Source organism: Nothobranchius furzeri, chromosome 1 (genome assembly GCF_043380555.1).
Source record: "Nothobranchius furzeri strain GRZ-AD chromosome 1, NfurGRZ-RIMD1, whole genome shotgun sequence".
NCBI classification, from domain to species: Eukaryota; Metazoa; Chordata; class Actinopteri; order Cyprinodontiformes; family Nothobranchiidae; genus Nothobranchius; species Nothobranchius furzeri.
In genome coordinates, this window is record NC_091741.1 from 88,763,180 (window position 1) to 88,789,305 (window position 26,126).

Below are 26,126 nucleotides of genomic sequence, written 5' to 3' on the forward strand. Positions count from 1 at the left end.
CTGCAACAGTGCTAACCACTGCACCATTGTGCATCCCTGTTTTGGACTATGTTTGTGTTTAAAAATAAAAGTGTCCATCCCTCTGGCACACTGACCCCAGAGCAGACCCAGTTGGCCTAATTTAAACTTAATCATGAGGTGGGAGTGCCACTTCTCAGATGCGGGTGAGGAATGAAGCGCCTGTCTGTGTGTGGACAAATCACCTCAGAGCATCATCAGTGAAGCCAAAGAACACAAAGATGTTATAAAAAGTTATATAATCTGTATCTTTTTTATTTAGACTCAACATTTAAGTGTGAAATTGTTTCTCTGTTGTGTGAAAAAGATGATCAGTGATTAGGAATTTCTAAAAATGAAATTATTTTGTTGCTTTCAAAATATTTTTAGCATCAGATTGCTCAGTCTTAAAAATAGTCAATGTAATTAAAATATATGATTAAACTTACATTTAAACTATCCTCAGGGACATTCTATTATATAAGTTATATTTTAGGTTATTCTGTTCCATGTACATTTAGCAACTTTAAAAAAAATCTGGGTTGTAAAAATCCACTTTGCAGGCAGGGCATTAGAAAGTCTTGATTAATTAAAGATGCTGTTTATTTGAACATTAATGTTATTAAAACTCTGACACACTTCCATGGTTTCAAAGAAGGATTTATTTTTAGTCATTTGGACACAGAAGGCGTGAGAGCAGCAGAAACATCAAACAGAGCCTCGGCGTTTGATGGTGAGTCTGTTGGACAAGTTCACATTCTTGAGGGATGGGGACGACTTTCAAAGGAAGGCAAGTGCTACAAAGATTAAAAAACAACTTTTTTTCAGCTGGAAACAGCTTGACCACATGGTTTGAGACTGGGTTTTGTTACATTTAAGCTATTTTTAATTTATGACCTTTAAAAAGACAAAATATCACAAAAAAATCTTTACATATTTGGAGCAGCTAAATTTTAAAAAATCTGGAAAAAAATCAACACTCAGTTTAAAAACAAAATACTCAAGTCATTTTGTATATTAGCAGCAGGTCTTTCTGTGAGTATTTCTTTGCATAAATGAAATCCAATCGGTCCAAGCAGAAATCTTTCAGAGCGCCTTGTCCTCTCTCGTTCTGGTTTCCAGCTGTAGAGCCTGCACAGAGGCTGGATGAGGTAGGCACTAACACCATGGGTAAAAACAGTGCGATTGTGTGATTCTGGCCTGGCTCCAGTTCATTTTCACCCATCTGAGACTCAGCCGGGCAGCCTGGCTGCCAGCTGAGGTGCTCCAAACACCTCCTGAGAAGCGTAGGTGATGTACAAGAAGCCATCGGCATCTCTGTGGTGAGAATAGATGTCCCCCATGCTGGAGGACATGCAGGACATGCTTTTCTCTGCCACCAGGAGAAACAGAGTCTGGGATGAGTCCAGAGCTATTTTATTCCTGAGAAAAAAGGGCAATCAGAGAGACAGATTGAGGATGGGAGATGAGAAAACCCAGAAAACATGTCTAAATACGACTTTGAAGGTTGGCTTACCTGAGCAGGCACAGGAATTGACCCAAAGTCAGCTCAAAGGGAACCAGGAATTTAGTTTTGTCTAGTAGCGGGAGAGTCTTCTCACGGATGTAACGCTCAACAATCACCTGAGCACAAAAAGGCATCTTAGACTATAATCTCAAAAAAAAAAAAACATTTTAATTTGTATACATTAGAGAAATTAAACTCACGGGTAACTTGTTAGGAAATTTAGACCGAATACTGCATACTTCATCTTTTCTTGTTGCTAAACAGAAATAAAGGGAAAGGAGTTTTTGACTGCGGCACATGATCAGTGATGGTCAGGCCATCTTACCGAGACATTTTCTCTGCTTGAAGGGCATCATCTCCATGGATTTCTCAAAAGGAGCCATGTTCGCCTTTAGCTTGGGGAGAGTTTGGAAGAGACCAGTTGTGATGGAGGCGGCGAGGCTGATGGTGGAGTCCCCTCAGGGGTGGAAGAGAGTAAACTTCAGAGAAGCTCTGGGGCTGCTGGTGTTTTATAGCAGAAAAGCTGGGAGGAGGAGAAACATGACCCCAGCAAACAAATACACACTCCTCGTCCTGGTGGGAGGCCTGAGCTCTCTCTCTCTCTGGATTCACACGCCGCTGTCACCAAGCATTTTTACATGTGGCTGTGACATCAGCACTGCTGTCACGTACATAACGTTTATTTATTTATTTACTTATATGGCCAGAGGATAAAACCCCTTGAGATGCATCATCTCGTTTTCAAGGGGGTCCTCCTTTGAAACACCAAAACAAAAAGAGATAGCAAGACTATCAGTGGCATAAGCCAAAACTAACCAATACAAACAGACCAAATAAATTAAACAAGAAATAAATTTAAAAAAATTAAAAACAATAAAACTAAATTAAGAAAACACCTCACTTTGACAACATGATTGTGTGACATCAAATGCCAAACTCAAAAACAATTACAGATACAAGGAGATGCAATATGTGAATAGACAGTCACATGAAGGCAGCAGTCCAACAGAACACGACCTAAAGGTCCCATAGCTTAAAAACCCCTGCTGTCATCAACCAGCCCGTCATGAAATCAGTAACCAGTGACCTCTGACCTCCAGCTGCACAGGCCACATGTCACCTAAAACCTCACTCCTTTAAGTGAGAGCGATCAAAATCACCAGAGCCTGTGTGGTGGTGATGTCACGAAAGATTTTGTTAGTTTTTAACAAAATTTCAGCCTTTTCTGAGAGTTTTACCACTCAAATTGTTCTGACAGACACCGATTCTTCTCCAGAGAAGTTTAGACATGACGTGGTGAGGATAAAGAGCTGTCAGAGTGTCAGTTTGCACCAGACACTAAACATCGTCAGGATTTTGTTTATTTTTTAGCTTCATCTAGAGAAAAGTTGATGGTTTTTGGGATCCTTCTATTAAAAATGCTTCATTGGTGTAGAACTATGACCAGATGTTTGGTTGTGGGTAAAGATCTCCCTCTGCTGGTTGATATGAGGCACTCATCAGAAATCCATGCTTAGAGGTGGCGTGGTTAGAGCTTCATTTGTGTAGATTTGTGTCATTAAGTGTTTTGTCTGTGCTGCTATGCTTTTTGAAGTTATATTCACAGACGATCCTTACCTTCATCAGAATTTATAACGTCTGCAGTCTATAAGGTACTAATATACCTATAGTGTTTTATATATAGGAGTTCCGGCTTTCTGAAGTACAGAGGTCTACAAGAAAACAAAGTCCGCCTCTACTGATGACTTTCTGGTTGTCTAATAAAACACACAACCATTATTAGCATTTTTTGAAAGAGTAATTTGGGCCCATAAAATTTTCCTGAAGCCACAAAACACATCTTTAACTACACACACACACACACACACACACACACACACACACACACACACACACACACACACACACACACACACACACACACACACACACACACACACACACACACACACACACACACACACAAACTGGGACTTGGTTCGTCAGTGAGCTAACTGGCTCAACAGATTTCCCTGCATGCTTTGTTATTTTGTAAATGTTGAAAATAAAAATGAATTATTATTTATTTTTCCTGGCAGCAAATGTAACGTCATCATAACTGTACTAAAAGTGTGAATAATCTTATGGAAGAAAAATAAACAAACATACTTATTGGAAGCAGGTTGAGGGTGGGCTAGCACCATGACAGAATGAGATGGTGGAGATGGACAGTATAAATAACAGGCAGTTAGAGGAAAAACAGCAAGAATATGTTTCCTTAGATCAGCTGATGACACAAATATGCTATTCGCACAGGTAACACTAACTACCCAATGGCAAGACACTTCATGGAACATCACAATAGTGACCCGTCCACTTTACAGGCTTGTGGTATTGATCATGTCCCACAGTCTTTGAGACATGGGGACAGGCAAAGACAGCTAAATCAGAAGGAGACTTTCTGGATATTTAAACTGCAGGCTGTTAAACATCCAGGCATTAATGATGACCCAGACTTTAGAGTTTGTCTTTGATTGGTTTAGTCTGTTTGAAGTTTTGGCATTATTCTTGTCCCTTTTGCTCTTGATATTATAATTTTACTTCTATTGGGTGCATTTTAACCATTTGTATATAATGTATGATATTTGGCGTATTTTATTTACTGTTTCTTTCAATTTAGTAAGAATGACACCTGCTGGTGATTGTTGACTTGCCACCTGTCTAACACATCTGCTATGTGGAGCTTTCTGATTGGTGTTTGTATTGGTTAAGAACTTCTCCGTACTGCTGACAACTGTTTGACTCCCTGACGAAGGCTACATTCACCGAAACGCTTTGCAGTCTTAAAAAGGCCACATGTGACCTAGCCATTACAATAAAGGCTTTTTAACTTTTTCTATTTGAGAGTGCCTTGGAGTGTCTCTTGTCTTTTAGCGACAAATGAAGGTTGAAAGACTAAAGGATATTGTATCACTGAGACAGTTGCTAATGGTCCTCAGATAGTTTCAGGTGAGTTTAAACACTTCAGCGAGGAATAAGATTTTGCTCATGTAACATCTAGTCCTCGCATCCCCAACCCTGATGATTTATAGAGCTACCCCATCCTCAGCCTTCGTTTAGCACAGCAGAGCAGGGTATGATAGGAGGATAAGAACATCACCTGCCAATCATGCCTGAGAACTTAAACCCAAAATGGCCAGAGACAAAAACATCTGATGCTATATTGCTCAGAAGCAACAGAGCAACAACTTTGCCATCAGGGAACCAAAGTTGTCATGAAGCCAAATGGTGACAAACAGTGGACAACTCAGAAGACTGTTTAGTCCTAGTTAAACCCCAACGTCATATAGACAGCTGAAGGACAGTTCCAGCAAAACCATAGACATCTTCTGCAGGTGTCTTCAGATACCAGTACACACATGACCCGTGACTCCAGTGGAAATGAGTGATGAGGTGGTGACTGAGACAAACACTTGGTAAATGACCTGTATTTGATACAGTACTTTCCAAAGGCCTTTACCCCCCCCCCCCCCAGGCACTTAATGCAATCAGTCGTTCATCCATTCACACCATGGTGGTGATTAGGTGCCATGGGGCACAGTAACAGAGGACACTGTACACAGGCACCACTGGTCCCTCTGACCACCACCAGCAGGCACCGTCGCCCCACTTAACATTCACCAGTTTCCCATCCGAGAATGTTCCCATTGTGTGAGTGAGTGAGTGAGTGAGTGAGTGAGTGAGTGAGTGAGTGAGTGAGTGAGTGAATAAACCACCATCTACACTTAACTTGTGATATGAGTTCATTTTTCCGTAAATGTGGAAAGAAAATGCAAAAATGTTGATCACAAGTAATGGGGTATGGTATAATGGTGATTGAACGTTTAAGCAGGTTCTTTATTTTTATAAAGATTAAAAATGGGTATAAGTGAAAATAATTAATGCTTTGGCGGTCCGTGGTTAACGTTCGGCCAATGTTAATGTTTACAGTAACAACTAATTGCATGAGGTAAATGGTTAAGTGATGTCATCCTTCTCTTAAAAGGGTGATTTTTGGAATTTCCTATGCTATGAGTGTCAGTGAAAGCAACACCAAGAAGAGGCGCCAGCACCGGCCAGCACTGAGAGAGAGAGAGAGAGAGAGAGAGAGAGAGAGAGAGAGAGAGAGAGAGAGAGAGAGAGAGAGAGAGAGAGAGAGAGAGAGAGCGAGAGAGAGAGAGAGAGAGAGAGAGAGAGAGAGAGATTTTAGTGGTTCAGGTGCTCTGAAAGAGTTCCTGTGTCGATTATATATTTATGGGTGTCTAGAAAGACATGGCCGACCCCATTGGGACAGTCAGCAGGTAATGTCCTCCTGCACCCGGGCATTCAGATCATTTTTTTCCTGGGAAATGTTCGTCTGAGGCGGCTCCACCCCCCGCAGCCTCCTCCCACGTGTCACCCCCTGGTTCTCCTCGTTGTCTCGTTGGGGACGCAGAGCACGGAGTCCACATCTCGCGGCAGACTGATGGGTTTATCAGGAGGATGTTCAGAGCCTGGATTCACGTGAGAGATGAGTTGTTGACGTTCCCCCAGTCAGCCGGTGGATTCATTAATCTTGTTCCGTTCAGCGGGGCTGCCTGGAGCCAGTGCTAGCCTGCATGGCACCGCTCAGGTGGACTGGCTGAACATTTCGTTAAAAATAGTCGCCTTCATTCACAATGTTCACACCTGTCCTCCGGACTCGTAGCGGTGTGCACCTCCTGCTTCGCCCGCAGCACGGTAACTGATCTGCACCCAGCAGTGAGTGTGAGCCCCCGGTCCGCCCGCTGCTGGAAACCCAACGTGGAGGAGGATGGCCGTCCGCCGCAGCTGCGTGAACTCTCTCTGGTCTGGCCCCGAGCGAGTCCGCATTAGCGAGCGCCTCAAAGCCACGCTGGCGGGGGTGCTGGAGCTGGAGGAGCTTAGGCGCAAACACCTGGAGATGGTTGGAGCCGCGCTGGTGGAGCAAGCTCCGGCTGCTGCCAACACCGAGGAGGGCGACGGAACCCCCGGGAGCGCCACCGCCGCCTCGGACGCCGAGCATGGCTCTGCGACATCCCGCGGGCAACAGGTCAGTCCGTCAGCTCCCAGATGCCAAACATGACGGGATGGTTAAATATGAATGCAGGCTGATGGTGATCTGCCAGCACGCCGGTCCCTCTGTGGCTCAAATTGGCGGATTTCAGCGCAGCTTTGTGGAGCATGGCTGCGCCCAGAGCAGCATTTGATTAAAATAGTGCCAAAGGCCATCCTAGCATGCTGTCCCGTTATTATATTCAGCAGCACTCACAAGGAGTAAATGTCATTTAGGCCAGATTAGCACCCAAACCAGAACCATAGTCTCCTGTCGTTAAACCCTTCTAAAGGTCACTTCAGCCTTGTGTGCATCCATCCAGATGTCTCCATGAAGACCTGCTCCATCACCAGACATGCTGTAGTGTGTGGAGTGTTCGAATCATCACATACTGTTTTATACACGTCATTTTTTTCAGACTTTGTCCTGAAATTGGTCATTTTGAGGTGAGAATGAGGGAGATGTGGGCTCACTAGAGAACACTGTGTTACCATCCTCCAGGAGGCTGTCACCGGGCTGGTTTATTCTTCCTGTTATGTATAAATCTGAATCTGTAAAGTCGTCAAGTTGTCAGATCAGTTGATTATGTGAAGATAAAAGGTGCACCACAGAATCTGGAATGAGAATACTGTCAGTCTGAGGAGGAATTATGCAAAATATTCTCCCCTCTGAGGTATAAGGATTGGTGGGTTTATTTATTTTTATCATTTAAAAGATTTTGGGACTATTGAGCAGATTAATTGAGCGGTTATCACTGCAGACATTTGAAATGCAAATGCCCTAAAACGATGAATGGGTGGATTTGAGTGACTTTTAGATTTAAATGTTTGATTTTACATTTTTATCCAAAATTAGAAAACACACACCACCCTTTTTTATTTCTAAAAATTGTACCAATTTAGCTGTAAATATTTACAGAACAAGATTTCCTGTTTTCAGTATGAAATGTTTAGATTTCTCTTGGGAAAGTATTCACAATGCTGACATTTTCTGATCAAAAATCACACGAAGTTCATGTGATTCAAAGATAAAAATTTTACATAAATGTTCCAGTAATATGTAAATAACTCTTTCTGTCCGCTGTTTCCTTGTTCTGGACAGATTCTCCCTCTCACATGTAGTTTTCGGAGTCGACCGCAGCAGTAAAACACTACCTCCCGTCAATTTGTATTGGATTATTCCTGGATTATCTCCACATCTGACATTACAGGTGTACATTATATAAAACAATCCACCGGTATTCTGAGCATTTTTATCATCAGCTATCAGCCTACAGGATCACCTCTGCAGGGATGCACTTTAGTATAAAATGGTAAAAACTCAGCAGCACAAAGCAGAGAGGGTGTTTTTTTTTTTTGAATCAGTGCAAGGACAGATACAGGTGCTGGCCAGTAAATTAGAATATCATCAAAAGGTTGAAAATATTTCAGTAATTCCATTCAAAACGTGAAACTTGTACATTATATTCATGCAATGCACACAGACCAATGTATTTCCAATGTTCATTACATTTAAATTTGATATTCATAAGTGACAACTAATGAAAACTCCAAATTTGGTATCTCAAAAAATTAGAATATTCTGAAAAGGCTGAATATAGAAGACACCTGCTGCCACTCTAATCAGCTGATTTACTCAAAACACCTGCAAAGGCCTTTAAAAGGTCCCTCAGTCTTGTTTTGAAGGCACCACAATCATGGGGAAGACTTCTGACTTAACAGCTGTCCAAAAGACAATCATTGACACCTTGCACAAGGAGGGCAAGACACAAAAGGTGATTGCTAAAGAAGCTGGCTGTTCGCAGAGCTCTGTGTCCAAGCACATTAACAGACAGGCGAAGGGACGGAAAAAATGTGGTAGAAAAAAGTGTACAAGCTCTAGGGATAACCGCACCCTGCAGAGAATTGTGACGACAAACCCATTCAAAAATGTGGGGGAGATCCACAAAGAGTGGACTGCAGCTGGAGTCAGCGCTTCAAGAACCACCACGAGGAGACTCATGAAAGACATGGGATTCAGGTGTCGCATTCCGTGTGTCAAGCCACTCTTGAACATGAAACAGCGCAAGAAGCGTCTCGCCTGGGCCAAGGACAAAAAGGACTGGACTGATGCTGAGTGGTCCAAAGTTATGTTTTCTGATGAAAGCAAGTTCTGCATTTCCTTTGGAAATCAAGGACCCAGAGTCTGGAGGAAGAGCGGAGAAGCACAGAATCCACGTTGCATGAGGTCCAGTGTAAAGTTTCCACCGTCAGTGATGGTGTGGGGTGCCATGTCATCTGCCGGTGTTGGCCCACTCTGTTTCCTGAGGTCCAGGGTCAATGCAGCCGTCTACCAGGAAGTTTTAGAGCACTTCATGCTTCCTGCTGCTGACCAACTTTATGGGGATGCAGACTTCACCTTTCAACAGGACTTGGCACCTGCACACAGTGCCAAAACCACCAGCACCTGGTTCAAGGACCATGGTATCCCTGTCCTTGATTGGCCAGCAAACTCGCCTGACCTTAACCCCATAGAAAATCTATGGGGTATTGTGAAGCGGAGGATGCAATACGCTAGACCCAACAATGCAGAGGAGCTGAAGACGACTATCAGAGCAACCTGGGCTCTCATAACACCTGAGCAGTGCCACAGACTGATCGAGTCCATGCCACGCCGCATTACTGCAGTTATTGAGGCAAAAGGAGCCCCGACTAAGTATTGAGTGCTATACATGCACATTCTTTTCATGTTCATTCTTTTCAGTTGGCCAACATTAGAGAAACAAACATTTTTTCATTGGCCTTTAGAATATTCTAATTTTCTGAGATACCAGATTTGATGTTTTCATTGGTTGTCACCTATAAATATCAAAATTAAACGTAATAAACATCGGAAATACATTGGTCTGTGTGCATTGCATGAATATAATGTACAAGTTTCACGTTTTGAATGGCATTACTGAAATATTTTCAACCTTTTGATGATATTCTAATTTACTGGCCAGCACCTGTATTGCAGTCCAATCTGCATGGAAGCTTGTCTCCTTATGTGCTGCCTTCCTCACCTCCCACGAGCCAACATCTCCTCTGTGGTTTCCCCCGTGGCGCTGAGAGGTCCTGCCGGGAGGCTGAGCGGCGTTGTTCATTCTCACCTCTGAAGGGAGCTGCCGGTGGAGCGGAGCGGTCTGGCTCACTGCCCTTTGCCCCTGCCAGCCCCTCACCAACACACATTTAAATGTACTGGAGATAAAGATAATTGCTGTTCTTGTTGTTTGCAACTTGTAAAAGAATAAAAAAGCTGCAGCAGCTGCAGAGAGAAGGAACAGGGAGGGCAGTTTCTGCAGTTAAGTCAGTAAAATGGAGATGAATTTTGCAGTTAAAATGTTCCAACTGGGGTAATCACAGTGCAGACTCACACTAGTCACGATTGTGTCCACATGGTGTAGTCATGACAGAAGATCGACTATTTACTCCAGCTTCTGAGCAGGATGTTGAGAAGAATAACACTTATTAAATCCTGGTGCCATTTAAAAGCAGTAAGAGTGTGTGTGTTCATTTATATCTAGAACGTGAACCAATCAGTTGAATCACCATCAATTTTGCCCCAGCTAGAAAAAAACTCATCTGCAGCAGCATCTCTTCTTGCCTTCAAAATAAAGTCAAGGCCAAGTCGGTGGAATCCTCCGTGTTGCCATTCGCTCTGAGTGCAGAAATAACAGCGTCTTCTCTAAAGATAACACAAAAGGAAGGCGTGGGAGACGTAGGAAATGCACTGCAGAGAAAGGCGCTTGGAGAAGAGCGGAACGGCTGATTAGCAGCAACTAATCAGTTGATTTTCACTGTTTTTAGCTGAAACGATGCACACACGTAGCCTTTCTCTGGTTTCTCAATTGTGGAAGAAAGTTGCCCTTTCTCATCTGTGGAGTTTGAAACAATAATTAGGAGCTGGACAAAGAGAAAGCATTTTTCAAGGTTTTATGCACCCAACAATTACCGTTTAAACCAGAAAACAACCCAGTAATAAAAGGCCTCGCATTCCTTGAAGGAGTGCATGTCGCCCACCTTCTTTTTGCCAGAGTATGAGATCATTTTATGTTGGAACGACAAAGTTTTACAAGTTTTAGTCAAACGTTGAAACGAACATTATGCACGTTTTGTATTGATGGTGATACATGACCTGCACTAGTATAGCACCTTTCAGTCAGAGGACTCCAAAGCGCTTTATACTAGTGACTCATTCACACACTGGTGGTGATGAGCTACAGTGTAGCCACAGCTACTCTGGGGAACAACGACAGAGGCGAGGCTATCGTACACAGGCACCACCAGTCCATCCGACCACCACCAGCAAGCGAGGAGGGTGAAATGTTTTGCTTAAGGACACGACCGCAGCATTCTCTGAAACCCTCTGATTACTGGACAACCTGAGCTACTGCTGCCTTGATTTAATCTAGTGACATGGCATCAAATACAATAGAGTTGTTGTAATTTGTGTGTTTTAAAAAACGATCTCATGCCATTTGTTGGTGCTACGTAGGAGCGTGTATTGGCAAGACCCTGGCGAAATGATGTATTACGATAGCAAAAGTTAACGATAATTGACGTTTTAAAGAGTGAATTTAATTAGCCTGGCCGGCCAGACTCCTCCTCTGTTTAATTCTGCACAGAGAAAAGGTCTGGGAACTCTCCTATTCAAATAGCCCCACCCCCTGAGAATTCTAACTGAGCCAATCAGCGCGGAGTACCGTGCGTCACACACAAACGCAGAGTTTGTCGAACATGGCGACTGAAGCAGAGTTCTCTGTGGCTCTTTCCTTTGTTCTAAATGACTTGGACACGTCTTTAAAACCATAACAAGGAGAACCGCTAAAAGCCTTTCTTCTAAAAAATATAAAAGATGTTAGCGCCGTTGCCAGACGCATTTTTTTACTACAGCGTTGCGCGGTACAGTCGGTATTTCCGTCTTTTTTCTGATTGGTTATTTTTGAGCTGGCTAGTCCCGCCCCTCAAGTGCCTCTCTGCCTGTGAGTAACCAGACTCTTTCTCTGCAGAATTAAACAGAGGACGAGTCTGGCAGGCCAATTTAATTGGAAAACGCAGACTGTCGTTGTTCTATCAGAATGAAGGCGGTGAAACTGCTGCCCCCTAGCAGTCGGAGTTCAAACTGCACCACACAAAAGAAAAACTGTAAATGTTTACATGTGAATTCTCAATAAAAGATCAACACACTGTTTATAAAAATCGATTCAGCATCATAAAACGAAATATTGCAATATTTCAGTGTCTGGATATTTCCTTGAATCGCTGGTGCTTAGAGTACAACTCCATTATGCCTGGGAAACCAAATTTTAGTCTCATATCTGTCAAATTGACTGTGCTGTGGCCGTGTTAGTTTTCTGAAGCATCGATTAGCTGTGGTGTGTGTGCGTGGAAAGCATCTCCTTACATGAAGGGCCATTACCCTGACTTGTGGAGTGAGACAGCTCTTGTCCCCTTTTATTTTTCCGCCTCAGGCTCTCTCTCTCTGAGCTCACAGAAGGAGAAACATCCATCTGAATGTTTCAGAAGAGCTGGAGCTCATCACTCTTTTCTTCTATTGGAGATGAAGACACGCAGCGTGGGCCGTCTCGAAACTCCAATCCGACATTAATAATGCATGAAACAATAAATAACAGGCTGCAAGAAAACCAGGAGCCCTCCCCACCAGACCCTCGCTCCCTCCTGCCCGGTGCCACCACATTATTCCTCCGCTTCAATTTGTCTCGCGGATGACATCATCCACCTTTTAAAGAGGAGGTGTACCGCCTGTGCAGCTGCGATCGCTGTAGCATCATTACCCAATCGACCTGTACATTTTCTCCACATTGCTCCCCCACCACCTCCTCCTCCTCCTCACACAGAGACATATCACATTACAGAGCCCTGAGTAGACCTCCACCCTCTTTCTGCACGCTTCCTCTGATCTGATCCCTGTGTAACATTATGGTCAGTAATGTGTGGTGCTTTATGATGGGGAGAGGAGTCTGCAGATGTTTTAGGTTTGATTCAGAGGTGGACTTAAAAACTTGGGTTATGATGCAGAATTATGCTATTTTATAGCAGAGAGTCATATTTGTGTGTGTGTGTGTGTGTGTGTGAGTGTGTGTGTGTGTGCAGGCTGAGGATAAGTTAAATATTTTGCCTGTTCTGAGTGTGTGGGAGGAGAAGTGAGTGAGAGTTAGGCAGCTTGTAGCTATGGTGAGCAGCAGGCTATGAGGATGTTACAGAAGTGGGGGGTGGGGGTGTTTGTGGAGGGGAATGTGAGGGAGGTTGGGGTCCTTCAAGATGCCCGTCTCTCTCACCCGGCAACCGCTCACTCCCTTGCCCGCTCACCCTCCCTCCACTGCCTTCACTCTCGCTCCGTGACTCACTTGTATTTTATTTTATTTTGGCCCTCGCACTCATTCTGGTCACCCACTCAGCCACGCTTCACTGTGGATTCACAGAAATGAAAGAAAAAAAAACACATTGGAGATATTTAGAGCTGCAGAGACAGGGGTGGGGGAGATAAACCAGAAAAGGGTCAAAGTCTGAAATTCTTTCACCCACTTTTCCCCCTTCCTCCACTCCCTTCTGCTGCTCCGGCTGCTCTTTGTTACATCATCTGTCCTCTCCTATTATCCCCCCCCCCCCTCCATCCTGTCGCCCCAGCAGTGAGTCACTACCTGTATTGTTTCCTCAGTAACAACAGGATTGATCAGAGCCGCTCAACGTTTCAGGCTCATCCCAGGAGCTCCTGGCTGCTGTCCCGGAGGGACGGGGATTTAGGAGGAGGGGTAACTCCAGTGAACTATTACTAATCTGGGGAATGGAGGCACTCTGCTTGTTTGTGGGTCATTATTCCTGTTAGTTCTGGTAGAACTGCCGTGACATCATGGGAGCATGTGCCTGCCGAATTATTCGGCTGTTCTATCAGAAGGTTCGGCATCTTTAAGAACACTCGGGATGATCCTCGTGCTGTTGCTTTTTAAAGGCAGATGGTTGTTCCTCAGGGCATCAAACTGCACTTATTCTTTGGTCGATCATTTCTTTGTTGAGTCAAAGCTTCGTAATAAATCTTATTGCACTGGAAATCCCCTGAAAAGTGTCACATTTCTAAGGAAGAAGCCTCTGTGGGCTGAGCTCAGCAGAGCTGAATTAGTTGATAGCATCTACAAAAATCTCCTCTGTGAACACTAGACAAGTTAATCTAGTCTTGTTTGGTGTGGTTTACTGGATTAAGCGACCAAAATTTTAGGATAATCCAAAAGTTTATTGATCTAACCAGGATCATGTGAGGGAGCCACACCGGCCAGGCCACAGACACAAATGTCTGACGATGCTCGTTTGTCTCTGAACCTTTTTAGGCCCACATAGATAACGAATAATTGATGAGGCAGATTAGAGAGACTGCACAGACTTGAGTTAAAAGTTTAAATGCAGGTTATTTCTGTTTTCATATTGACTCAGAACGGTGTTCAGCTGTCTCTAAGGCAGTTCAAATTTCTCACATGTTGCTTTTCTCAGGCTGCATCTCCTACGGAGACTATGGCGTTGCCCTGTCAGAGCAGTCCAGAGGACTGTGGCAGCAGTTCGGGGGGTGCGACCCTTCAGTCCTCCTCCAGCAGGGACAGTAACTCACGGTGGTCCACTCTGTCCTGGGACGCCGCCTCTGACCTGCTGTCACCTCCAACTCCAGACCCTAGTGGCACAGTCCCTTTGGATGGCGACTCCAGACCGAGTTCAGGTACACACACACACACACACACACACACACACACACTCCAAAACACACCATCAGCAGCTGAAACAGCAGGTATAAGTGCGATAACAGCCTTGACTTGTACAACCAATGCTTTGTCACCTCCTGATATCGCTATTTCTCATTAAACATTAACCACAATCTATTTTTACGTTTATTTACCTGAACTTTGTGTGACTTTTTCAGGCTTTTATTTACGTCAGCCCTGCAGCCTTTAGTGATGGAACATTTTTACTCTTTAAACCCTTTTGTTTTGTTGCTATGAACTCAGATACTTAAAAAAAATCCAAACTAGCTATTAAACTTGAATAATTCAACCTGGACGTCACCACTGTAGATGCAAACGCTGGTAGGAGTTTCCCACTGAACGTCCAACATGACCCGTCTTCGATAAACAGTTACTACAGTCGTGTTTGAGTTTTAGTTTAACTCCTTTTACCGTCCACATAACCACTCAGTTATTCTTGTAGACATTCATCATAAATTCCTGACAGATACTCAATGTGAGCTCTGCACACACACACACACACACACACACACACACACACACACACACACACACACACACACACACACACACACACACACACACACACACACACACACACACACAGGTGTAAGTTATCACGGAGTATGAGAAATGCAGAATAATCTTTTCCTTCTTTAAGGTTTCTACTCCGTGAGTGGGAGCTCTCTGTCGGACTCCTGCTACTCCGTGTCCAGCGACGCTGCTCATGGAGGACCGCCGCCTCCTGCCAGACCCCCAAAGCTGTGGGAGCAGGTTCCTGCATCTGCTGACATCACTGACATCTTGTGGTCAGAGGAGGGAGTGCAGTCGCAGCTTGAATCAGAAAACAGCCCAGATACGGAACCAGCAGTAGGACCAGAGCCGGCTCCAGGTGAGACCAGTGATTCGTGTCTTAAGCCCATCACAGATTATTATTCATCACCCAGTTGAAGCTGGTTTGGACAAATGAGCGATGGCAGTGATGAGAAGTGATGGACACAGATTAATTAATAGTAGGATGATCCAAAACACTCAGATGGATGTAAAAAAGACATATTGAGCCACCTCGGCACGCTTAGAATCCTATTAAAAATATAAAAGCAGTCAGGTCAACAGGAGATGGAGGATCTGAATTATTAAAGTACATTTTTGAATTTCCCTCCCTTTTTCCATCTCAGGTGATCAGGATGCCTCTCGTCTGAGCTTCCTGTCTGAACTTTGCACAGTACTTGGGGACTCCCTGGTTTCCTCCATCATGCCGATTCTAAACCATGCGTCTTCCTCCTCCTCCCACAATTCAAAGCTCCAGCTGGACCCCAGCTACTGCACAGATCTGGTGTCCCGTCGGACCAAAGAGGTGTATTCCTATCCGAGCCCGCTCCATGCTGTTGCCCTCCAGAGCCCCCTCTTCACCACCCAGAATCAGGAGCATTCAACCTCTCCTTCACCAGATGAAACCAATCAGGAAGAGCCGCTAGATCCCATCACTGCTGCTGCTTCTCCTCAGCCTCAGCAGCCGCCCACTTTGGCCTCCATCACCCATTTGGATCAGTACATCTCCCGGCTGGCTCACCAGTACCAGAGTCGGGTAACCTCTTCCACCTCCGATCTGACTTTAGCTGCCACTCCTGGTCCAGTCACAAGCCAAGGTCTTTGTACCCCCCGTAAAAGTCATGGCTCCACCCAATCCCTGTCCTCCTTTGAGAGCCGTAGTATTCCCTCCACCCTGCCAGGGGGCAGCATCACACCCAGCAAGTCACTGCTGGGGAACGCAGCCAGAGTCAGCCTCAGCACCACCGGTAAAAAGGGAACCAGGAACTCAATCAACCTGGGGAATCTTCCTTCAGCGACTGGAGAAGACCTGAGCATAAACCTGCATCTCAATCTGAACCTGAACCTGGCTCCTGGTCTGAACTCAAGCCGAGGGCAGACAGAAAACCCCAAAACCGGCAGTTGTGGGGCTTTAAGGGCTGACTTTCCTACAACTTCCACGGCTTCTGCCTCTCCGCTGTCCTCTGCTACGCCCACTCCAGGACTGAGATCCCGTTCTCGGATTTCAACATGTCCCAGCAGCCTGAGTCACCGAAGCTCCCTGGAAGTCCCGTCGGGCTTGGCAGCCGGTTCTGGTTTCAGATCATCGGTCTTCTGTCGCTCACTAGATTGGAGCAGTGGTGCTCCCCCTGAGATCGGACCTTCTGTGTTTACATCAAGTACCGGGTCAGCTCCTGGGTCTCAGCGCGGCAGCTTAATCCAAGAATCCAACTCAAGTCCCAAACTAAGTGAAGACTCCCCCATGGTGGGGGAGATCTCCCGCCTGTCTGGTCTGTCCAGGGCAGTGGTGGTGGGGCTGATGGAGCAGGGCGTGGAGCTCGATATAGACTGTTTTCAGACAGATGCTGCTGGTGAGGTGAGGGGACACAGCAAGGGTCACCTAACAGCCCTGAAGGACCAGTCCAATGACTACGCCAGGGTGGCAGAGGTGAACCCTCAGAGACCAATACAGCTGTCTCTCAGCGTCACCCATTCTCCCCAGTCCCAGTCTAGTCTCACCCCTCCTCTCTCTCACTCCAGCAGCCCCATCCACCCATACCAGTCCATCCATTTTCCTACACCCCTTTACTCCTCACACAGCCACTACCAGCACATCTCTTCTCCCTCCAAACTCCCCTCATCTACAGCCTCCTCCCCGGCTTCACATCCCACCCAGAGAGCGCACTCCCCTCCACGCCCTCTACAGCCGTCTCCGATGGGCGCCACGCCCCTCTCGGTTTTCCGGCGAGATTCTCCCTTCCAGTGCTCCCTGCCGCACGCCAACACCAGATCCTCCCCTATGGAGCACGGAGGCATCCAACCGAGAGGTGGATCACTTCGGCAGAGCGGGGGAGGAAGTGAAAGCACCAGCAGGTGGAAGAAGGTGGAGGGAGAGGGGCTCTACAGAGGGAAGCATGTCTCCCATAAGTTGGTGAGGGCTGCTACTGTTAGCAGCTACGCCAAGAGAGAGAACTACAGCTCTGTTTGGGCTGAAGAGGAGGAGAAGGTACGAGCAGCGGCCCAGACACCCAAGAAGTCCTCCAGCAAGCTCTGGAAGGGGTTCGAGGAGCGTCTCTGGGGCAAAGAGTCTGAGAGTGAAAAGGAGGAGCTGGACAGAGCCGAGTATGGTTATGGCTGGAGGAGGGGGAGCATCGGAAGCTGGAGGAGGGAGCTTCGGAGGGTGAAGGCATCATCCAGCAGTGCTGACAAGAAGCCAAAAGTAGACAGCTCTCCCATCTTCTCCAGAACGAGAGGAAGAGAAGAAGGGGAAAGACGCAGCTCCAGCCTCAGGCTTTCAAGGAGGGCTCTGTTCAGGAGCGAATCTCAGGGGCTGCTCGTCCCTCGCAGCTACAGGGAGGAGTCGACCAAGCGGGGACACTGGGTGTCCTCTTTAGATGTGGCGCAAGGCGGGATGGGGCTCAGCAAGGATGAAGGGATCAGGCTGCTGAGAGCAAAGGAGGAGGACAAACGGCTTTCTTCCACTGCCAGCCTCTTTAACCTCTCCCGCTCTCAAAGCCTAGAGGGCAGCTGCCAGTCCCTGTCCCCTCTGTCCTCCCCGTCCTTTTCTCCGTCCCCACCTCCACGAAAGCCCCTCCAGCGCTCCCGATCGCTGAGGGACTTGGGGAGGAAGGTGTTTGGCTCAATGAGGTCCCTGAGTCTCAAACAGAAGCCATCTAAGAAGTGATGTTTGTACAGAAGACGAACTTTAAATAGACGAATCTCCACTGCATTACACTCATAACACCAGATGTGCTTAGTATTATATTTGATGTTAAGGAAGTGCCATCGGTTTTAAATTTCACTCTCAAACGTGCAACACTGCCCTGAAAACAGTAAAATGTTCCTCAGAAGGTGTTTCTACGACGGTTTTTCATCGTGTGAGCGCCGTTTCCAGCTAAACTCCACTCTGGTGTTGTTCTGTGACAAAAATAAACGTTTTAACATAATAAATATGAACTCCTCATTGGCTATAAAGAACTTAATTACATAACCCAGAAGGAGTGAGAACACCTCCCACCCCCTGCATGCTGCTCTGTGACTTGTTCAGTAATTACAGCTATTGAGAGAACTCTTATCGGCAATACTGCATCTGAAGTACAATCACATTTGGCCAGGTTATGACCAAAAAAACCAAGCAAATACTCTTTAACTTGATATTTTCCTCAGGATTTTGAAATAAATAATGAATTATTAAAAACTGAAGACTTGTATAACAATCATTTGTGGCAAATAAAAGAAGCAGATGAATAAATAAACTTGTTTTTTTGTGTTTGAATGGAATACCTGCATGAAGTATTATTTCAACCATCATGAGTTTAATTAAAACACCTTAAACTTGGAGTGATTTAAAAATATTTTACTTGAAAACTCAGAAATCCATGATCGGTGAGCTGACAGATGCACGATTTTGGAGGCTTCGGGGTAGTAGCACGAAGCGTCTCCAGAGTTCACAGGCCTAGATTAGTGGACTTTCATCCATGTTGCTAGGAAACTAAGTCTTCTGTCCTCGTCTTTCTATTTTCAGCAGCAGCAGCGTATTTACTGTCCTACTGACTGCCTTCCAGTAGTCTGTCTCTTACATAAACATTCACTTTTCTACGTCCACGTCAAACTCAAGCTCTTCCGCATGCATTCAGTCTGAGGTTGAACATTTTATTTGGGCTCATGAAGCCGTCGGTGTGAACTCCTGCCGGTGCACCTCTGGTTAGGTGCTGCTTTTAGGGCTGGAGGAAAACATGCCTCGATACATGTCTCTCTCTCTCTGTAGCTCCTGGTTCAGCTTCTCTTCTGCCCTCTGCAGGTGCTTCCTTACGTTAGCATCTATCAGAAGTGAAAGAAGTTCTATTTTAAAAATACACAGGGTGCAAAAATTAAAAAGGACTATAAAAGTAAAATTAAAAAGGTATCATCACTCTTTCAATTTAAGAACGATTGTCCTACAATAATTAAAGGTGTGGAACACTGAAAAACCATATTTCAATTATGTCTGAAAATAGTCTCCTACACCTATCTCCTGCATTAGCTTCTGATAGAAAATAGACGGTGAGACGCTAGGATTAGAAAAGTCTGACAGATCTACGTCACGCTGTCACTTAACATTCATGGACTCGCCCATCTTGACTCACGACGGGGAAGGCTGTTGGTTTAGTGTCCAGGAAACAGAATGTCTAGACTAACAGAAGCTAACCGTTAGCATTAGCAACTCCACCACACAGCAGAACTCCTCCAGGCTTTTTTTATTTGTGGAGATAAAACATCAATGTTGCAGAGCAAATGGAGTCAGTGGTTGTCACATTGCTGTTAGCCAGTCAGAGGAGAGATGTCCAAATACCAGGAAATGAGACTCCAAATCCTGCCTTGTGAAGCTCAAGGCCCAGTCCCAATACTCACACTGCACCCTACAGTTCTCAGCAAAACACACTTGAAGAAAGTGTGCAGCAAGACTTGGAGTATGAAAATAATAGCCGAACTGGCACGGTGAGCATTGCATCATCGACTGCACCACACGCCGGGATGCCGGTCGCTGTTTGCGCTAAAATACTTATTAACAACTTTCAAACAATTATTTGACAAAATCTGCATTCAATCTCAGTCTCATATATTCAGAGCATGGATATAATATCATTAATTATCTTGAAACAAACTTATTTAATTTTGGGTAAAAGGATAAAAATGGGGATTTGATTATCCGTACACGTTCCAAATGTTTTTTTCCTGACTGTAAGGGGAAAAAAATGATCTTTCATTTTTAATCCAAAATTTTTATTGACTCTGCAGTCTGTAAAATTGTACTGAATGATATTAAAACAAGTGAATAAATAAGTGGCATGTCCATAAATACACACCAGCTGTTATCAGTTAACAATATTTATCAACAAACATCTGATTGTAACCATAAATGTACACAATAACACAATACTCACTATTTCAATAATTATACTTGAAAATACATATTTTTCAGAAAGGGCACTTGAGCCATAGCTCTACCTTATTCCCATAATTCTCACACAGCAAAGGATTATGGGTAATGCACTTTGCCCAAGTCTGCATCGATGCAAACTTTGGCGAGCGCCGATCAAGGGTGCAAAGGGGGTGTGGCCAAACTCAGCACTTGAGAATCTGGACACCCAACGCACTAGCACCCCTGGACAGGAATGTGCAAGTGTGGAAGTAGAGTTTTGGGACTGGGCTCACTTCTGATCCGGCTCACTTCTAGTTCCTAAAACAGGTGCAGCAGGGCTCCATAGCAAATCTTACACGTGGGCATTTTTACTTTAAGAATCGTAAATGTCACGTTAATCTGAAAGTTTCAATACATATTCTGTTGATTTTGGTTCTTAAAATAAGCTGCAATAAGCCAAAACCAGTACCAGCAGGTCAGAAAGGTACAGGAATAAAAAAAAAAACATCATCAGCCATCAAAACCAGGTTCCATCCATCTCTACTGAAAATGATGGGACTATTGGACATTATTATAAACCGGGGAGATCCCGCTGTAATCTCACCGTTAGGAAGCTCTTTGCAGGCCTGGCTCAGGTACTGTTTGGCTCTCTGAGCGTCTCCGATTTCCAGAGTGGCTACTCCTGCCCTGTACATCGCTTTAACGTTTCCTGGTTGCCACTGCAGAACACGCAGGCTGTACTCCAGCACCCGAGTGTAATCAACGTTCTGTTTCTGCAGTAAACATGCTAAAAGAGACACGTTTGACTAAAAATAAATCCACTTTGAGCCTAACAGAATAGAAAACAATAATCAGATATTACTATTTACCAGCTAGATTGTTGTAGCAGTCCACTTGTGTGTTTCTCAGTAAAGCCTCCTGTTCGAATGTGAGAGGAGGTTTCTCAGGTGTGAATCCTTTCACTGATGCCATGACGTCAGCATCGAGGCCTCTGAGCACCAGCAGAGAGCGATGATAATAGCCAATGGCCGAGCGAAGGTTTTTCTCTCTGTAGAACGCGTTCCCTTCCGTTTTCATTTGAGCTGCTTCTTCTAGCAACGTCCAAACTGGCTTGGCAGACGTCCCTTTCTGTCCAGCAGAACTTGGTCCTGCTGCCATGGCTCCCTGCTCCTCCAAACTGTCCTCAGCTCCATCAGTCTTTATCTCTGTGTTGGTGCTCATCGGCTGTTAAAGAGAGGCCAAATAAACAAATCACTATGAAAGCTGATAAAGAAAGCCATACACAACAGTTAGAAACAGACTAGTACACCCAAAAGACAAAATATCAGCTGGACAAAAATGTGGAGTCATCTACGAAATCCCATGCAAAATATGCAATAAAACATACATAGGAGAAACCGGACGCCAACTCAATACACGGACAATAGAACACAGAAAGGAGTGCGAGAAAGAGGCAAATCGTAAACACACAAGAGCAGCAAAAGAAGAAGCAGAAAGTACAATAAAAAAGTCAGCCGTAACAGATCATTGCTTAAGAGAAAACCATATAATGGACTGGGACAGCAGACGGATCATAACCACCGAACAACAAAAATACAAAAGATGGATCAAGGAAGCAATCGAGATAAGGAGACGTGGATGTGGGACCATGAACAGGGAAGACGGAGTTTACACGCTGGACCACGCATGGGACTGCATCGTCGGAGAGGGGAGAGCGGGCAGTAGAGGGCGACAACGTCCTCTGCTGCCCGCAGATAAACGGAGAAGGAAGTGACGCGCCACCATCAGCGTCAGCCTGAAGAAGCCGGCAGCCGTCGGCGAAACTGTAGCTACTAACAGGTAAACAAAACTGTTTCTGTGTTTAAAAAAGAACGAAAGCATGGATTTAGAAAGACACAGCAAGAACACACCTAAGATGTTCAAAGAAATTTGTGTTCAAACTTAGATGAGAATTTACAAATCCTGCCTTTGAAGGACACTATCCAGCATGCTTAAGTTATTCCCCTTCTCTAACACACCTGTTTTAATGGCTGAACTACATGCTCAGCATGTCTTTTGAGTTTCTAACGATATCTGTTAATCAGCTGTGCAGAAGGAGGAAAACATCTGGATCAGATACCATTCAGCCTGGATGACGCTTCAGTTACCTGATATGAGCTTTTTAGGTCTTTCTAGACGTGCAGCTAAAATAGAACACACACACAGCCATGAAACCGGTGCCTACTATTAAAACACATGCTGCTTAAGAGGAGTGTGTGTGTGTTTATGTATGCATGGTAAGATTAACTTGGTGGCCTTGTTATACTCTATTAATGCATCACAGTAAGTCTAGACTTAATCTTTTTTCAAATATTAAGGTAAATTGCTATAGTTGGTACATAAAGCACAAAATCTCAATCCAAAATGACTTCCTATCTCTGGCTCCTTCAAAGGCAGTTCGAAATCTGGGTGTTATGATTGATGAACACCTGACCTTTAAAGATCATGTTGCCTCTGTTGCTCGTTCATGCCGCTTTGCGCTGTATAACATATGAAAGATCAGACCATACCTAACACAACATGCCACCCAGCTCCTGGTGCAATCTACTGTCATCTCCCGCCTCGATTACTGCAATGCCCTTCTAACTGGTCTTCCAGCCTGTACTGTGAGACCTCTTCAAATGGTCCAGAACGCAGCGGCGCGTCTGGTCCTCAATCAGCCAAAAAGAGCACACGTCACCCCTCTGTTCATTGAGCTCCACTGGCTACCGCTAGCAGCACGCATCAAATTAAAATTGCTAACACTAGTGGGCCATTCCTATCTGTACCGGGCCGGGTAGCCCCAGCCTGGCCTGGTTGATTCCACACATCCTTGTCTTAAGCCCATGTGGGCTGATTCTACCCACCAATCAGAGGCTTGCTTTAATGGAAGGTGTGAATTTGCAGTCAGCAGTGGGTGTGTTGGCCCTGGTCGGCCTGAAGCAGACCCCCTTGATAAGAGGGCTGAGAATGAGTCTTGGTTGGCCCGGAAAAATACCAGGCCACCCAGATATGTAAACAACCTACGCTACCCAGCCCGGGCCGACCCGGTACAGATGGGAATGGCCCATAGCATACAAAGTCCGAGATGGTACGGTTCCCATCTACCTGAATCCTCTTGCAAAGGCTTACGTCTCGGCCGCTTCGGTCATCACAGGATCGTCGGCTAGCAGTGCCTACACCACGCTCAGGACAATCCAGACTCTTCTCATGCATCGTTCCACAAACGTGGAATGACCTACCAAGCGCTACCAGAACTGCGGGGCTTCCTTTTTAAATTTCAAGAAACTCCTGAAGGCCCTGCTCTTCAGAGAGCATCTTCTAAACTAGCACCCTCCCTGCAACCCCCCCCCCCCCCCCTACTGTCCACTTCTTGTTCCCTCCTCTCCATGACTGATGTCAATAGTGTTGTTGTTATTGTTGTTAGCCTCAAGGGCACCATGCTGATTATCACTTGTAAGTCGCTTAAGACAAAAGCGTCTGCTAAATATATAAACATTTTATTTATATCAGGATTTTTAATGCATTATTGTTATTTTTTTAATCATATCGTCTTCATCCATGTTTAAATAAAGCAATTATTCAATCCAAAAGGTACTGTTGGATGTGTTTAATCAGGAAAACATGAAACATGCAGGACAGTACAGACAGGAAAACACTCAGCTAAGACGTAAACATGAATTATTTTAGCATGTTTTAGTGAATTAAAATAAAAACACGCAATTGTAATGAAGCATTTGAACAAAATCAGTCTGTAGGACAACATTTCACAACAAAATTGGAACACTGAAAGCTAAATAAACAAAGCCTTTTAAGTTTTATCACAAGCTAACAATGTTCACGCGCTAATTCCGTCTCCTTAGTCTCAACTTTAAGATGTATCATTTAATTTCACCTAATCATGTGAAATAGGTTTAAATAACTGCATTATCTCACCTCCTGTGGATAAGAAGCAGACGAACCGATAGAGCTACTTGAATTTAAACAGCTGACTGTTGTTGTTTCTTGCTGCATTCACACTGCCTTCCTTTTCTTCTTCTTCGGTCAGAACAGACCTGCTCACTCCTGCCCTCTAGCGGCTGTAGGTGTAACTTCGAGTGATGGGAATTCCGGTGTCGGTACAAGATCTTTTTTTTTTTAATATAACTTTATTTAGCACATTTTGAACATACAATTGTAAGACATGGAACACATAAAGTATACCATTGTGGTATTACAATGAAGAAAGACAGAAATGATGGAAACATGGAGAAAAAAAAGAAAGGTTTGGAAGAGGATTGACTTAAGTCAATCGAACAGTTTCAGATGGTTACAAATGTTAACAGACTTAAGAGCCTTGGTGTTTTTTGATGAGGAGATCGTCCTTATATAATTGTTCAAGTTCCATTTTTAGTACAAGAAGTTCAGGTTTTCTGCCAAGGACTTTGCTTTTGTGTATGTGAAATTTAGCCAAAAATAGAAACATATTTATGAAGAAGAAAGCATTGTTGTCCTTCTTATTAAAATTACGAAGACCAAAAATAACATCTTTGTAGTATAGTTGAAAGTTAGGGAGAACAGAGTCATTAATAAACTTGTGGAAGTCCTTCCAGAATTTACTTGTAAATTTACATGACCAGAACAAGTGAGAAGCTGTTTCAGGTTGCTCTTGACAAAAGGTACAATTTACATTTATATCAGCTATAAATTTTGACAAATATTGTTTGGTAGGGTAAAACTTGTGAATCAATTTAAATGTAATCTCTTTAACTTTGTTTGTTAAAAGAAATTTTTGTGGTAAGGTCCAAACTTTTTTCCATTCAATATCTGTTACAAAATTAGCCCAATAAGATATGGTTGATGGAACAGAAATCATTTTATCCTGAAAGAGAGTTCTTATTTTGTTATTCACCGACTTATGTGAGGAAAAACAAACATTGCCAAGAGAAGAATGTAACACATCCGGGCGATTGACTGATAGTGGAGTGCTGTGTGAGCATCTGAACAACATAGACAGGGATGGCATCAAACACTATTGAGAATTCTCTAGGCGTTATTGGTATATTGTATTTCCTAAGGGATTCAGAGTAATTGTATGAAAGCCCTTTTTCATCAAATAACTGTCCAAGGACCCCGAGCCGATTTTGCACCCGAGCAGATCTTGTACCGACACCGGCTCGTTTTAGAGAGCCGGTTCTTTTGGCTCAGCTCACCAGAAAGAGCCGGCTCTTTCAGCTCCCAAGTGGCTCCTCAGATTTTCTGTTGCGTAGAGTACATTTATAACCAAAATAATGCAAAACTATATGTAAAATGATTTACTAATGTAAAAAAAAAATTTAATATATCAAATATTTATCAGTAACTGAACACTTTAAGAAATCTCCACTTTCCGACTGCTGGCGCTCATTTTCGTCGCACTCTCCTCTCTCTCTCGCTCGCCTTTTCCCTCTTCCTCATTCCCTCTCGTCTCCCTCCATCCGCATGTGCTCTGCTGTGTGTCTGAGTCTGATCCTCCCTCTTCCCCGCCCCTACTGCTCTGTGTGTGGACAGTCTGGACACGCAGTTACACATGTTGACCAATCGCCTGTAGCTTTCACCAAAGCAAGAGGAGAGGGGGGAGAGGACGGCTCCCAATGATGAGCCGGCTCCCGTCGTTCACTTCAAAGAGCCGGCTCTTAGAGCCGATTCGTTTGTGTCCGACACATCACTAGTAACTTCAGGAGCATGTTATGTGGATGGCTTCTTGGTGTCTAGCTCACATTTCTCCTATTTTGGCATCATTTCATCATCGTCTTATGTTAAAGAAAGTTAAGCAAAAGGACAAACTGTTTGCTCAGTTTCGTTGCAGACATCATTT

General features: G+C 44.5%; 3 protein-coding genes across 3 annotated transcripts; 1 reads left to right on the top strand and 2 right to left on the bottom strand.

Annotated features, from left to right (window-relative positions):
* Positions 1–641: 641 nt before the first annotated feature.
* map1lc3cl (microtubule-associated protein 1 light chain 3 gamma, like) lies at positions 642–2,008 on the bottom strand. The gene is made up of 4 exons (XM_015946888.3): positions 1,830–2,008; positions 1,705–1,760; positions 1,514–1,620; positions 642–1,419 (listed from the first exon to the last, which is right to left on the bottom strand). Exons 1-4 carry the CDS (start codon positions 1,885–1,887, stop codon positions 1,230–1,232), a joined length of 411 nt encoding a protein of 136 aa, XP_015802374.3. The 5' UTR covers positions 1,888–2,008; the 3' UTR covers positions 642–1,229.
* Positions 2,009–6,174: 4,166 nt separating this feature from the next.
* si:ch211-168f7.5 (uncharacterized) lies at positions 6,175–18,321 on the top strand. The gene is made up of 4 exons (XM_015946872.3): positions 6,175–6,572; positions 14,099–14,318; positions 15,002–15,232; positions 15,519–18,321. The coding sequence occupies exons 1-4, from the start codon at positions 6,315–6,317 to the stop codon at positions 18,053–18,055; spliced, it is 3,246 nt and encodes a 1,081-aa protein (XP_015802358.3). The 5' UTR covers positions 6,175–6,314; the 3' UTR covers positions 18,056–18,321.
* Positions 18,322–18,711: 390 nt separating this feature from the next.
* Positions 18,712–24,360, bottom strand: ttc9c (tetratricopeptide repeat domain 9C). The gene is made up of 4 exons (XM_015946883.3): positions 24,227–24,360; positions 21,142–21,496; positions 20,877–21,059; positions 18,712–19,191 (listed from the first exon to the last, which is right to left on the bottom strand). Exons 1-4 carry the CDS (start codon positions 24,302–24,304, stop codon positions 19,076–19,078), a joined length of 732 nt encoding a protein of 243 aa, XP_015802369.1. The 5' UTR covers positions 24,305–24,360; the 3' UTR covers positions 18,712–19,075.
* Positions 24,361–26,126: the final 1,766 nt, after the last annotated feature.

Bases quoted from the DNA above. Each gene is read 5' to 3' on its own strand.
- si:ch211-168f7.5 (XM_015946872.3), top strand. From the start codon at position 6,315: ATGGCCGTCCGCCGCAGCTGCGTGAACTCTCTCTGGTCTGGCCCCGAG. The intron at 14,319-15,001 runs GTACACACACAC...TCCTTCTTTAAG, and splicing joins CGACTCCAGACCGAGTTCAG to GTTTCTACTCCGTGAGTGGG. The intron at 15,233-15,518 runs GTGAGACCAGTG...TTTCCATCTCAG, and splicing joins AGGACCAGAGCCGGCTCCAG to GTGATCAGGATGCCTCTCGT.
- ttc9c (XM_015946883.3), bottom strand. From the start codon at position 24,304: ATGCAGCAAGAAACAACAACAGTCAGCTGTTTAAATTCAAGTAGCTCT. The intron at 21,497-24,226 runs GTGAGATAATGC...TCTCTTTAACAG, and splicing joins CTGCTTCTTATCCACAGGAG to CCGATGAGCACCAACACAGA. The intron at 19,192-20,876 runs GTGAGATTACAG...CACTTCTGATAG, and splicing joins CTGCAAAGAGCTTCCTAACG to ATGCTAACGTAAGGAAGCAC.
- map1lc3cl (XM_015946888.3), bottom strand. From the start codon at position 1,887: ATGGCTCCTTTTGAGAAATCCATGGAGATGATGCCCTTCAAGCAGAGA. The intron at 1,761-1,829 runs GTAAGATGGCCT...ATTTCTGTTTAG, and splicing joins CAAGCAGAGAAAATGTCTCG to CAACAAGAAAAGATGAAGTA. The intron at 1,621-1,704 runs GTGAGTTTAATT...TTTTGTGCTCAG, and splicing joins AATTTCCTAACAAGTTACCC to GTGATTGTTGAGCGTTACAT.